Consider the following 15,245-nt stretch of genomic DNA (forward strand, 5'->3'; position numbering starts at 1 on the left):
GTAACATTTCCCAGCTGGCTCTGGAATACTTCTAACATCATCTCAGTAATTTTAATAGTTTTCTTGCTTTCTGGTATGACAACATGTTCCAGACACTTCTTGTACAATTCCTTCCTCAGACTTGAAATCAGTCATTTCTTCAAGGAGCTCTGATTCGTTTTAGTGGGAAATAGTATTAGATACCACAAACTGAGAACTAGGAGTGCTAATTGCTCCTTGGTTGGTCATAATTTTAGTTCGATGGGTAGAAAATACATATTTTATTAAAAAGATAAAATAAATCATTAATTCATATTGAAACACCCAATTGAAACTCAAGATTACCAGGTTTTTTTAATTAACATCTTTGATCGTTCAAAGACAATGAGTTGTCAAGGATTTCACTTTTCTGGAATCCACAATCGATGCCCACAGAAGCAGCTGTCAAGAAATCAAGCAACATATTGCACTGGGCAAATCTACTTCACAAGACCTCTTTAAAGTGTTAAAAAGCAAAGACTGCGGGGCAGAGCCAACATAGTGCCCTAGACAGAGGCACAATGCCATCCCTCTGCAGTAAAGACCTGAAAAACGAAGAAAAACAGATACAAACATCAATTCTGGAATGCTGAGCATCAAATGAAGGGATAAAGAACTAGATCAAACACCAAATGAAAGAAGAAACTGACGGAAAACAGAGAACGAAGAGAGATACATAGTGGATGCCCCCCGACAACTAACACGGCAGTGTTGCCATCTTGGAACAGAGCCAGCAACAATCCTGGACAAGGAGTAGGGAAAGGCAACTTCACAGAACTCCCAACAAGAGACGAAGCCGCTGATAACCAGAGAAACACGATTTCCCACCACTCCTACAAAACAAAAAAGCAAGATGAGATAAACAAACATATAATCAATATATAAAGAAAATAATACCTCAATGTCTTGGACTCAGCAGACAATATTAAAATATAAAAAAGCAGGGCCAGATGTCTCCAGCAAGTGACCAAAATAAAGAATCAGATAACCTTCCAGTAGAAGAAAAGACAGTGGAACTACCTGATATGGAATTCAAAAGACTAATATTTAGGGCTCTCCAAGAGATTAGAGAAGAGATCAAGTAAAATATAGGCAAAACCAAAGGAAAAAAAAAAAAACAAACAGATAAAATCAAGAAAAGACAGAAAAAGCAATAGAAGAATTCAGGAAAATAATACAAGAACAAATGTGAAAATAAATAAACAATTAGAAATCATACAAAACAGCAACTAGAAATAGAAGAGACAAACAACAAAATTTCAGAAATGGATAACTCAGTAGAAGATTTAGAACGAAATTTGAAACAATGGAAGACAAAATTAGAGAGACTGAAGACAAATCCATGGAAACCAATTTATTTGAGGAAAAATCAGAAAAAATAATGAAGAAAACCTAATAATTATGTAGGACACAATAAGGAGTAAAAATTTACACATGATCTGAGTTCCAGAGCAGGAGAAGAAAATGGGAAACACACAGAAGATTGTTGAATATTTGCTGGCAGAAAAATTTCCAAATACCATGAAAGATGAAAGGCTAATCATCCAAAAAGCTAAACAAACCTCACACAGGATAGATCCCAAAAGAAAGTCACCAAGACACATCATAATCACACTAGCCAAAACCAGGGACAAAGAAAGAATCCTGAGAGCAGCTAGAGAAAAACAAAGTCACATACAAAGGGGAAACTATATGACTCAACTCTGATTACTGGGCAGAAACTATGCAGGCAATAAGGCAATGGGATAACATATATAAAACCTTGAAAGAAAAAAACTGACAACCAAGAATAATATATCCTGAAATACTCTCTCAAATACAGTGGCAAAATTAGGACATTTCCAGATAAACAGAAATTAAGGGAAATTGTAAAAACCAAACCAAACTTACAAGAAATATTAAAAGGAGTCCTTCAGTTAGAGAACCAACAGCATCGGGCAAGAACTTGAGTCAAGGACACAGGAACGCATCAGACAAATATCAGTGTAGGTAAATAACTCTCAATAATAAAGCAAAGCTAAAATATTAAAAATAGGGAAAAAGAAACTTCAATCTGTAAGTGATGACAACATCAAAAAAAGTAAACGGGGAAATAAGCACTGTAAGTATAGAATCTTCAAATGGAGAAGTCAAGGTGATATCAAGTAATAAAAGCCTGGTTCAAACTTAGGAAGATAAGGGTAAATTTCAAGGTAACCAGAAAGAAAGTTAACAAACCCACTTATCAAAATAAAAAGGAAAAAAATATAAAGACTCAGTAAATACACAATCTATAATAACAAAAGAAATGAAAAGGAAACCCAAAAACAAAAGGAACTCAGCACAGGAAAGTAAGAGCAACAAAGAAAACGTCAGCACCACAAAGAAAAAAAAGCCACAACAATATGACAGCAATAAACTCATACCTATCGATAATCACACTGAATGTAAATGGCTTAAATGCACCTGTAAAGAAATAGAAAGTGGCAGAGTAGATAAAAAAGCATGACCCATCAAAATACTGTCTGCAAGAGATACACCTTAGAAACAAAGATATAAATATGTTAAAAATCAAATAAAGGAAATTATATATCAAGCAAACCGTAACCAAAAAAGAGCAGGAGTTGTAATACTAATCTCAAATAAGGTAGACTTTAAGACAAAATCAACCATAAAAGACAGGGAAGGACATTAAATAATGATTAAAGGAACAATCCACCAAGAAGACATGACCTTAATAAATATCTACACACCCAACAACAGGGCTCCAAAACACATAATACAAACTCCGACATTACTGAAAAGAGAAATAAACAGTTCCACAATAATAGTAGGAGTCCTCAATGTATCACTCTCGGTAAAAGACAGAATGTCGAAAAAGAAACTCAGCAAAGACACAGAAGAACTAAAGGCCACAGTGAACCAACATGATCTCATAGGTATATTTAGAACAGTCCACCTAACAGCAGCAAAGTATACTTTCTTTTCCAAGGCACATGGAACATTCTCCAGAATAGACCACATTTTAGGCCACAAAGCAATCCTCAATAAAATCCAAAACACAGAAATAATACAAAGCATCCTCTTTGATCACAACACCATAGAAGTAGAAATCAATAAGAGGAAGAGTAAGGAAAAAAATAAAATACATGGAAACTGAATCAAATGTTGTTTAAAAACAACTAGGTAATAGATGAAATAAAAAAATTCCTAGAATCAAATGAGAATTAAAAGGCATCTTACCAAAAGCTTTGGGCCACAGCAAAGCTGGTGCTCAGAGGTCAATTTACAATAATAACCACACATGTCAAAAAAGGAGAACAGGCCAAAATCAAAATGTTAGCCCTACAACTCAAAGAAATAGATAACATCAAAAGAAGGCCACAGGCACCAGAAGAAAGGAAATAATAAGGATTAGAAAGGAAACAAATGAAACAGAGAACAGAAAAACAACAGAATCAACAAAACCAAAAGTTGGTTCTTTGAAAAGATCAACAAAATTGACAAACAGCTGGACGAACTAACAAAAGAAAAATATGAAAGGAAGCAAATAACCCAAATAAGAAATAAGATGGAGGACATTACAACAGACTCAACTGAAGTAAAAAGCATCATAGCAAAATACTATGAAAAATTGTACTTCAACAACTTTGAGAACCTAGAGGAGATGGACACATTTCTAGAAACACACCACCTACCTAAAGTAACACAAACTGAGACAGGAAATCTGAACAGACCCATAACAAGAAAGGACACTGAAGATCTAAAAAAAAAAAAAAAACTCCCAACAAAAAATTAACCCTGGATGGCTTCACTGGAGAATTCTACCAAACTTTCAGAAAAGAACTCACACCAGTACTGCTCAAACTATTTCAGAGTACAGAAAAGGAAGGAATACCCCAAATTCATTCCATAAGGCCAGCATAACCCTGATACCAAAGCCAGGCAAAGACACCACAAAAAAAAAAAAGAAAATTACAAACCAATGTCTCTCATGAATATAGATGCAAAAATTCTCAACAAAATTCTAGCCAATAGAATTCAGCATTATATCAAAAAATAATACACCACAACAAAGTAGTTCACACCAGGTATGCAAGGATGGTTCAGTTTTAGAAAATCAATCAAAGTAATCCACCATATAAATAGAACAAAAGAAAAAAATCACATAATCATCTCAGTCAACACAGAAAAGGCATATGATAAAGTCCAACAAAAATTCCTGACAAAATTGTTTATAAAATAGAATTAGAAGGGAAATTCTTCAACATAATAAAGGGCATCTATGCAAAACCAAGAGCTAACATCATTCTGAATAGAGGGAGGCTGAAGGCACTCCCCCTGAAAACGGGGACAAGGATGTTCTTTATCACCACTCCTATTTAACATTGTGCTGGAAGTCCTGGTAGAGCAATAAGACAAGAAAAAATAAATAAAATAAAGGGCATCCAAAATGGAAAGGAAGAAGTGAAACTATCCCTATTCTCAGATGATATGATACTATACATTGCTGTTGTTGCTGTTAGTTGCTGTCGAGTTGGTTCTACCTCATAGCGACCCTATGTATAACAGAACAAAACACTGTCCAGTCCTGCACCATCCTCACGGTCATTGCTATGTTTGAGCATATTGTTTTAGTTACTGTGGCAATTCATCTCCTTGAGGGTCTTCCTCTTTTTTGCTGACCCTCTACTTTAGGAAGCATGATGTCCTCCAGGGAATGGTCCTTCCTGATAACGTGTTCAAAGTATGTGAGACAAAGTCTTGCCATCCTCGCTTCCATGGTGCACTCTGGCTGTACTTCTTCCAAGACAGACTTCCTCATTCTTCTGACAGTCCATGGTACATTCAGTATTCTTTGCCAGCACCATAATGCAAAGGCATCAATTCTTCTTCAGTCTTCCTTATTCATGGTCCAGCTTTCACATGCATATGCAGCAACTGAAAATACCATGGCATGGGTCAGATGCACCTTAGTCCTCAAGGTGACATCATTGCTTTTTAACATTTTAAAGGGGTCTTTTGCAGCAGGTTTCCCCATTGCAATAATATGTCGTTTAATTTCTTGACTGCTGCTTCCATGTGTGTTGATTGTGGATCCAAGTAAAATGAAATCCTTGACAACTTCAATATTTTCTCTGTTTATCATGACGTTGCTTACTGGTCCAGTTGTGAGGATTTTTGTTTTCTTTATGTTGACATGTAATCCATAGTGAAGGCTGTAGTCTTTGATCTTTGTCAGTAAGTACTTCAAGTCTTCTTCACCTTCAGCAAACAAGGTTGTGTTATCTGCATGTTGCAGGTTGTTAATCAATCTTCCACCAATCCTGATGTCACGTTCTTCTTCATATAGTCAGCTTCTCGGATTATTTGGTCAACAAACACATTGAATAATTATGGTAAAAGGATACAATCCTGACACACACCTTTCCTGACTTTAAACCTGCAGTATCACCTTGTTCTGTTCAAAGGACTGCCTTTTGGTCTATGTACAGGTTCCACATGAGCACAATTATGTGTTCTGGAATTCCCATTCTTTGCAATGTTATCCATAATTTGTTATGATTCACACAGTAGAATACCTTTGCATAGTCAATGAAACACAGGTAAACATCTTTCTGGTATTTTCTCCTTTCAGCCATGATCCATCTAACACCAGCAATGATATACCTCATTCCACATCCTCTTCTGAATCTGGCTTGAATTTCTCACAGTTCCCTGTCAAGGACTGCCATAACCCTAACTTTTTTTAAAATTATCTTCAGCAAAATTTTACTTGCTTGTGATATTAATGATGGTTTTCAATAATTTCTGCATTTTGTTGGATGAACTTTCTTTGGAATAGTCACAAATGCAGATCTCTTCCAGTTGGTTGGCCAAGTAGCTGTCTTCCAAATTTCTTGGCATACATTAGTGGGCACTTCCAGCATTACATCCATTTGTTGAAACATCTCAATTGTTATTCTGTCAATTCCTGGAGGCCTTTTTTTCACCAGTGTCTTCAGTGCAGCTTGAACTTCTTTCTTCAATACCATCAGTTCCTGATCATATGCTATATCCTAAAAGGGTTGAACATTGACCAATTCTTCTTAGTATAGTGACTGTGTATTCCTTCCATTTTCTTTTGATGCTTCCTGGGTCATTCAATATTTTGCCCATAGAATCCTTCAAAATTGCAACTGAAGGTTTGATTTTTGTTCTTCAGTTCTTTCAGCTTGAGAAAGGCCAAACATGTTCTTCCTTTTGGTTTTCTAACTCCAGGTCTTTTCATATTTCAGTATAACACCTTACTTTGTCTTCTCAAGTTACCTTTGAAATCTCCTGTTCAGCTTTTTTTACTTCACCTCAGTACAACAAACTGACAGATGAGTGGTGGATACTATACACAGAGAACCCCAAAGATTTCACACACATATACAAAAATACTGGAACCAATAGAAAGATTCAGCAAAGTAGCAAGATACAAAATCAACATACAAAAATCAGCGGGATTCCTATACAACAACAAAGAGAACTTCGAAAAGGAAATCAGCAAAGCAATACCATATATAATAGCTGGTAAAAAGATAAAATGTTTAGGAATAAATGTAACTAGAGATGTTAAAGTTCTATACAAAGGAAACTACAAAACACTACTGTAAGAACCCAAAGAGACCTACATAAATGGAAACACATACCATTCTCATGGACAGGAAATCTCAACATTGTGAAAATGTCAATTCTACCCCAAACAATCTACAGATATAATGCAATCTCGATCCAAATACCAATAGCATCCTTTAACAGGATGGAAAAACTAATCAACTTTATGTAGAAAGGAAAGAGGCCCCAGATAAGTAAAACATTACTAAAAAAAAAGAACAAAGTAGGAGGCCTCACACTACCTGATCTCAGAACTTATTATACAGTCAAGGTAGTCAAAACAATTTGGTAGACACACCAACCAATGGAACAGAATCAAGAACCCAGATGTAAATTCATTCACCTATGGTCAGCTGATCTTTCACAAAAGACAAAAGTCCATTAAATGAGAAAATGACAGTCTTTTTAACAAATGTTGCCAGCAAAACTGGATGTCCATCTGTAAAAAAAAATGAAACAGGACCCATACCTTACACCATATACAAAAACTAACTCAAAATGAATCAAAGGCCTAAATATAAAATCTAAAATGATAAAGATCATGGAAGAAAAAATAGGTATGACGCTAGGGGTCCTAATACATGGCGTAAACAGAATACAAACTGTAACTAACAAAGCAGAAACACCAGAAGATAAATTAGTTAACTGGGAGCTCTAAAAATTAAACACTTATGCTCATCAAAAGAATTCACCAAAAGAGTAAAAAGAGAACCTACAGACAGGGAAATATTTTTTGGCTACAACATATGCAACAAGGGCCTAATCTCTAAAATCTATAGAATAGTTGAAAACCTCAACAACAAAAAGACAAATAATCCAATTAAAAAGAGAGCAAAAGATATGAACAGACACTTCACCAAAGAAGATATTCAGGTGGCTAACAGATACATGAGGAAATGCTCACGATCACTAGCCATTAGAGAAATATAAATCAAAACTACAAAGAGATACCTACCATCTCACTCCAACATTACTGGCACTAATAATAATAATAATAAAAATAAAAAAAACAGAAAATTACAAATGCTGGAGAGGCTGCAGGGAGCTTGGAACTCTTAAGCACTGCTGGTGGGAATATAAAATGGTACAACCATTTTAGAAAATGACATGCTGCTTTCTTAAAAAGCTAGAAGTATAAACACCATAAGATCCAGCAGTCCCGCTCCTAGGAATATATCCTAGAGAAATAAAAGCCATCACACTAACAAGACATATACATACCCATGTTCATTTCAGCATTATTCACAATAGCAAAAAGACGGAAACAACCTAAGTGCCCATCAACGGATAAATGAATAAACAAATTATGGCAGTGTTTGGATTAAATTGTGCCCCCCAAAAATGTGTGTCAACTTGGCTAGGTCATGTTTCCCAGTATTGTATAGTTGTCCTCCATTTTGTGATCTGATGTAATTATACTATGTGTTGTAAATACTAAACTCTATGATGTTAATGAGGCAGGAATACAGTTAATGAGGCAGCACACAATCTACAGGATTAGGTTATATCTTGAATCAATCTCTTTTGAGATATAAAAGAGAGAAGCAAGCAGAGAGGAGGGACCTCCCAGCACCAAGAAAGAAGAGCCAGGAGTGGAGCTCATCATTTGGACCTGGGGTGCCTTTGCTGAGAAATGCCTAGGCTCAGGGGAAGATTGATGACAAGGACCTTCCCCAAGAGCTGACAGAGAAAGAATGCCTTTCCCTGGAGCTGGCACCCTGAATTTGTACTTCTAGCATCCTAAACTGTGAGAGAATAAATTTCTGTTTGTTAATACCATCCACTTGTGATATTTCTGTTACAGCAGCACTAGATAACTAAGACAGATACATACATACACACAGTGGAATACTACACAACTTAACGAACAATGATGAATCCAGGAACCATTTCACAACATGGATGAAGCTGGAGGAAATTATTCTGAGTGAAATAATTCAATCAGAAAAGGACAAATATTTATATATTAAGTGCACTACCATAAAAACCCAAGAAAAAGTTTACACACCGAAAAAAATATATATATATATATGTATATATATACATTTGATGGTTTCGAGGGAGGGGAGCGGTGGGGAGGGAAAATCACTAACTAGATAGTAGGCAAGTGTTAACTTTGGTGAAGGGAAAGACAACACACAATATAGGAGAAGTCAGCACAACTTGACCAGGGCAAAGTCATAGAAACTTCCTAGACACATCCAAGTACCTTGAGTGACCAAGTTACTCAGGCTGAAGGCTGGGGACCACGGTCTCGGGGGGGAGCTAGGTCAATTGGCATAACATAGTTCATAAAAAAAAAAATGTTCTACATCCTACTTTGGTGAGTAGTGTCTGGTCTTAAAAGTTTGTGAGCAGACATTTAAAATACATCCATTAGTCCCACCACATTCAGAGCAAAGAACAATGAAGAAAACCAAAGACACAAGGAAAATATTAGTCCAAAGGACTAATGAACCACATTACCCATAGCCTCCACCATCCTGAGGCTAGAATAACTAGATGGTGCCCAGATACCAACACCAACCACAATAGAGGGTCACAACAGAGGGTCCCAGACAGAGAGGGAGATAAATGTAGAACAAAATTCATATTTACAAAAAAAGACCAGACTTACTGGTCTGTCAGGGACCAGAGGAATGCCTGTGACTATGGCCCATGGACACCCTGCTAACTCAGAACTGAAGCCACTCCTGAAGTCCACCTTTCAGCCAAAGATTAGACAGGCCTATAAAAGAAACAATGACACACATGAGGAACGCGCTTCTTAGTTCAATCAAGCAAAGAGACCAAATGGACAATATCTGCCCAAAAGAAAAGATGAGAATGCAGGAAGGGTCAGGAAACCCGGAGGAATGAACACAGGGAACCCAGGGTAGAAAAGTGGGAGAGTGCTGATACAATGCAGGGGTTGCAGCCAATATCACAAAACAATTTGTGTATAAATTTTTGAATGCAAAACTAATTTGCACTGCAAACTTTCACATAAAGCACAATAAAATTAAAAAAAAAAAGCAAGATGTCGCTTTGAGGGCTAAGGTGCACCTGACCCAAACCATGGTGTTTTCAATAGCCTCATAGGCTTGTGAAAGCTGGACAATAAATAAGGAAGACCGAAGAAGAATTGATGTCTTTGAATTATGGTGTTGGCAAAGAATATTGAATATGACACAGACTGCCAAAAGAATGAACAAATCTGTCTTGGAAGAAGTACAGCCAGAATGCTCCTTTGAAATGAGGATGGCGAGATGTCATCTCACATACTTTGGGCATGTTATTAGGAGGGACCAGTCTATGGAGAAGGACATCAAGCTTGGTAAAGTAGAGGGTCATGGAAAAAGAGGAAGACCTTCAATAAGATGAAATGACACAGTGGCTGCAATAATGGGCTCAAACATAGCAATGATTGTGAGGATGGTGCAGCACCGGGCAGTATTTTGTTCTGTTGTACGTAGAGTTCAAATGAGTCAGAATGGACTTTAGGGAACCTAAGACTTGTTGTCTTGGCCATCAAGTCAATTCCAACTGTTACTCTAGATCCTCTGAAAAAGTAGCCTATAAGCTGGTCTCTTGGCTCCTGCCTCTCCTGTCCCACCAAAACCATTTGCAACTCCACTACCACCAGTGTTCCCTTTCTAAAAGGGTCGTATCTGATTATACTATTAACTTGTTTAAAAAAAATTATGCCTCAGGTCGTTCCCCACAGATTAAGGTTCAACATCTCAACCACTTTGTTCAATGTGTTCCACGTTTGGTCTAACCTGACTTTCTGTTAATACTCTGCACCCCCAGTTTGCACCCCATAAAAGCTAAACAGCATGTGCTTCACTCCTTCATACTTCTGGATGCCATTTTTCTATATAGAAAGTTCTGTATCTATTTATTTTCATTAAAAAATTTGGGTTTAGGTACCCCTCCTCCACAAAGCCTTCTGTGATATTCCCCCATCAAGATTGCTGTCCCTCATCTATTCCTTGATAGAAAATTTTTGACTCAGAGTGATCAGATTCTGCCATGCTGTGTGAGTGCTTTGAATACAAGGTTGTAGCATATTATCTTTGGATATTCCCTAATAGCACCCACTACCGGGCCTTTCCTGTAGTGCATCCACCAAAATGCTGGCTGAATTCACTTCACAGGATCAGAGATCTGGGGAATTGTAAAGTTCTCAGAAGTCTTCAGGTATAACACTTTCAATTAAATCCATTAGCAAATAGAAGTTAATGAAATTTTGAAGCTATTTACTTATAATAGCTCAAAAACAATAAAACAAAACACAAGTCTTTGGTTTTCTCAACTAGTAATAAACCTTTGAATTTTTTATACTGATGTAGCAGGACATTTTACCTCTACTTTTACAAATGCTCCAAAAAGAGGTGCAAGTAATTTTTTTTTAATATGCATACTCACACTTGAGGTAATAAGAGGCATACGGCAAGTCATATTTATAAAAAAGGTGCAGAGAATCAGACACTCAGGATGAAAAGTGCAGGTGTTGGCTCTACCTTTACCAGCCACATCTGTATTTTTCACCATTTTGTCTTCAGCATTGCTGATTGTCATTTCTGTTACTTATGAATGCGTACAGTCTGGCCCAGGCTTCTTGCCTAACAAACTCCAATATGCTTTCCCTTTTGTGGCATCTCACATCAGTATGATGGAATAAGAAACAGCATTATTATGGGGGTGGGAGGAGGGAGATATGTGTGTGTGTGTAGGTGTATGTGTGCCTATACATACCTCTAGAGAGATACATTATAGACTAATTTAAAAAAACCGAGGTCTGAATTAACTGGAAAAAACAGAAATTCAAAAAAGAAAATTACTACTTCGAAATAATACAGCTGTACCATTTGTGGTCATTAGTAGCACAGGAGTCATCATGGTTGAACAATTCAGAAGAGGAGGGTGAGAATGGTTGCACAACTTGAAGAATGTAATCCAAGTCACTGGATTGTACATAGAAATTGTTGAATGGTATATGTTCTGCTGTGTATATTTTCATCAACAACAATAAAAATAAATTATTTTAAAAAAACAGAATTTGTACTGCATTTATGTCACTAGTAGCATCGCATCACATGAAAGCTCAAATTTTTAAATTTTGATAAGAATAAAAGTTAATAATTGTCTTTACATATCAAGTTGAGCTTTATCAGTTACCAAAATGGGTGGTGAGTTTAATGATTTGGTGTGTTTTGAAATTTTTATTTAGTTTGGATTCAACTTATTTTGTTATCTTCTTATGAGAGAAAACAGGATGCTATTATTTACAGCCTTCATTTTTACCCTGACAGAAAAGAAAAAAAGAAAAACATTTCAAATCCTACTTGACTTGCAAGACTAAAGCCTTATAAAAGAAAATGACAAATGTATGATTTGTGTAATCCAATTACTCACAATTAGGTTGTTTTTGTCATAACGATCTGTGGTGAAATGTAATAGGTTGTGAAATGTAAAAAAGGCTGTGATGTAAAAAGCAAAACTCAGAACTTAGAAAGTAGAAAAGCACTCTGAGGTTTTAACAGTGATTTTTAAACGTCATCTACAAGCTACTAATACAGGTAATGGTGATGCCTTAATATAAGGAGGCTTCAAAGAATAAGGGAGTGTATATTTTTAAAAAGGCTTTACCAGGTGGGGCCCGTGCAAAAATTCCACATTAACCAATCCGTTCTCCTCTTTTTCCAACCATTATGCCACATAAACATAAGCAGTTGGTATATTATTTTCAATATTTAATGAAAGACACTATCCTAGGATCCTTAATCTTAAACTCTAATGAATGCTTGAAGCTTGGCTCTAACTGGTATTACCCAGCATTCCAGGCTCCAAATGATATGATTCTACTCAAATGGCACCCAAAAGAACTATGAAGATTCAAAACCCTTGGAGGTTTCTCTCACAGTTTAATGGAATTAGGGGACTTCATAGACTGCTTAGATTAGGAGATCTCCAAACATACAGAGGGTATCAGAAACCAATCCCTCATTGCCCACCACAGACACTGTCCCCAGGTGGGGCACCAGCTCCATATGAGGGCAACCAGGTAAAATGACAATCCTAAAGATGACCCTAGAGAGGAAGTGAGATCATAGCCCTAAAACTTTGTAGGATAATTTATTTTCTTCTACCCAGTGGAAACAATTACTGACACCATCAATGAAGAGCTTAAGACTTCCTAGACGTGATATGGGGGATAGAGTATCTCAGAGCCAGAGGCAAGAAAAGATACAGATGAAAAATACCCCCATTTTTCTGTCAGACACCTGTGCCCGCTGCCCCAAGGACTGTCCTTCTCACCTTCCTTCATGAACCTCAACACCTGCCCCTCCTGTTCCTGAAGTGGGCCACAGCACAGGGGGAAAGGATCCTCCTGAATGGTTGGCTGGAAAGAAAGGAGTCCTTACTTTACCTACTTTATATTTCATGCAGTTTTTATTCCTAGTTCTACATCATGACTTTCAGAGAATATATTAGTGGCACTATTCAATTTTAATTTCTCAGTCTCTTCCTCATTCTGTTCATTACCTTAAACTTTGCCTGTTATTTAAATTAACCTTTTCTTCCCTTCTTCTCTTCCTAGGGTCTTTCAACACCTCTGGGTCTTCCCCCGAGCCTGACCTCCGACAACTGTTTCTTCTTTAGCCCTGGCCTCTTAGGCACTCCCAGGGGTAGCCCTTTGTCCCTTTTTTCTACTCCTTCCCCTCCCCGAGTCCCTTCACCTCATTCGTTCCTGTCTCAGGTTCTCCAGATTCCCGGGCTGTTTGCTGGTGAGAAATCTTTGCTGCAGCTTGGACCGGAGTCCCCCCCCGCGCGCGCAGCCCAGCGGTAGAGGAGGGCTAGGCTGAGAGGGAACGCGAGGGCTGGAGCGGAGGGAGGCAGCCCGTCCTCCCGGAGAACCTGAAAGGATGCGGCAGGGGACCGGGGGCATGGGGAGGCACTAACCGCCCCCAGCCCCTAATCCTGGTTTGCGGACCCGCCCGCAGGCCAATTTCCTGCCAAGTGCAGCTGAGAAGTGGAGGCTCCGGGAAAGCTAAGAGAGGGGCACTGGGGGGTGCCCAGCCCCGGAGTCCGTCCCTTTGCGAACCGGGGAAGAAGAGCGGAGGGAGTCAGTGATCGGGGAGGAGAAGCAAAAACCAGTCTTTAGACTAGCTCCGGAGAGTCGGAAAGACCGGGGCGCTCCGGTGAGCACCCAAGGGTGAAGTCTACCGGGCGGAGGGCGAGGGACGTGCAGAGGTAGTGCGCGCTCAGGGAGGGCGCGGGAGGAGGGCAGCGGAGCGCCAGGCTGGTGTAGCCTAGTGGGGGGATGTCCGCGGGTGCGAGCGAGGGAGCGCGTGCAGCGGCCGCGGCGCCAGTGTTTGTGTGTATGTGAGAAAGCGAGGGGCGAGCGCGAGTGCGAGTGAGGCACAGATAGAGCGCATGTCTCATCCCTGTGAGCAGCCACTAGACACTCCACCACCATCTTTTGCATGTGCAACATTTGCAGCCGGACGGAAAACCTCACCCAGGGCTATGGAGACTGCGGGAAAAATCTGGCAGCTCACGATGGATTGCTAAAGGGAAATAGGCGTAATCATAAACCACTCAAACGTCTCTCCTTTTCTTCTTCTTCTTTTTTTTTTTTTTTTTTTTTTTGGTTGTTTTTGATTTTAGCGCCATCGTCCTCAATGCCTCTCTGAGCAGCCTTTAGGAAGAGTGCGAGAGAAAGAGAGAGCGCGCGCCAGGGAGAGGAGAAAAGAAGATGAGGATTATTTGCAGACAGATTGTCTTGTTATTTTCTGGATTTTGGGGACTCGCCATGGGAGCCTTTCCGAGCAGCGTGCAAATAGGTAAGCTCTGCTCCCGTGGGGTGTGCATGTGGCTGGCTGTAGCAGATTTCCGAAAGTGAGTTAAATGAGTTGCTGATAAGCAATTCGAGGAAACCTTAGACTTCCTTCCTCTCTGCTTCCCTCTTCTTCCTTTTCCCCGTTTAGGAAAAGACTGCCTCTTTGGTGCAGGTTCAGTTGAAAATGTACACAGGATTGCTTACCCATCCCTCCACGGGCCCATACCCTCATTACCACTTCTGGCTCAAGTCGCCTAAGTAGGATTGGAATAAGTTCGGGGAAAAAAATCTCCGTAGGGTTTGATTGCATTTTATGTGATATTTCTTTTTATCCCTTTCTCCGGAGCATGAAGGTTGTCAAGTTTGTTAGGGGGAAAAAAATCACTTCTTCCCATGCTGGACCCTGCAGCTTTGTCGCTATTACAGAAAGACACTGGGCAAAAAAGCTTTTCCACCCGCAGCCCCCGCCTCTTCTTGCTACTGGTTAACTGATTCCAAAGTTAGATCCCTTGCCTGAAACCTTCTCTCCTTTTGTTTCGTCTTTCTCTTGAGGTTTCTCTCCGTATTCCTCCATCTGGACTCTATTTCTAGGGACCCTCTCCATCCTTAGCTTTTCTTGCTATTCTCCTCTCCAGTCTTTTAATGGGACGCAGCTATTGAATTTCTTCCAGCTAAGCCCAGCTTCAACACTGCATCATTTCTCGTGGACTATGCACAGAACGGAGCTAACTAAGCTGAGTCCACGAGCTGCAGGAAAACAAAGTTCATTTCTCCTTTC

The 15,245-nt window shown here is 39.0% G+C and overlaps 1 protein-coding gene across 1 annotated transcript in view; it reads left to right on the forward strand.

Annotated features, from left to right (window-relative positions):
• Positions 1-14,383: 14,383 nt before the first annotated feature.
• The window catches only part of GRIA4 (glutamate ionotropic receptor AMPA type subunit 4), a 435,870-nt gene continuing 435,008 nt past the window's right edge, over positions 14,384-15,245 (forward strand). The window contains exon 1 of the mRNA XM_004382528.1: positions 14,384-14,471. Coding sequence (XP_004382585.1) covers positions 14,384-14,471 — 88 coding nt within the window. The remainder of the gene's footprint in view (positions 14,472-15,245) is intronic.

Source organism: Trichechus manatus, unplaced genomic scaffold, assembly GCF_000243295.1.
Source record: "Trichechus manatus latirostris isolate Lorelei unplaced genomic scaffold, TriManLat1.0 scaffold00094, whole genome shotgun sequence".
Lineage (NCBI taxonomy): Eukaryota > Metazoa > Chordata > Mammalia > Sirenia > Trichechidae > Trichechus > Trichechus manatus.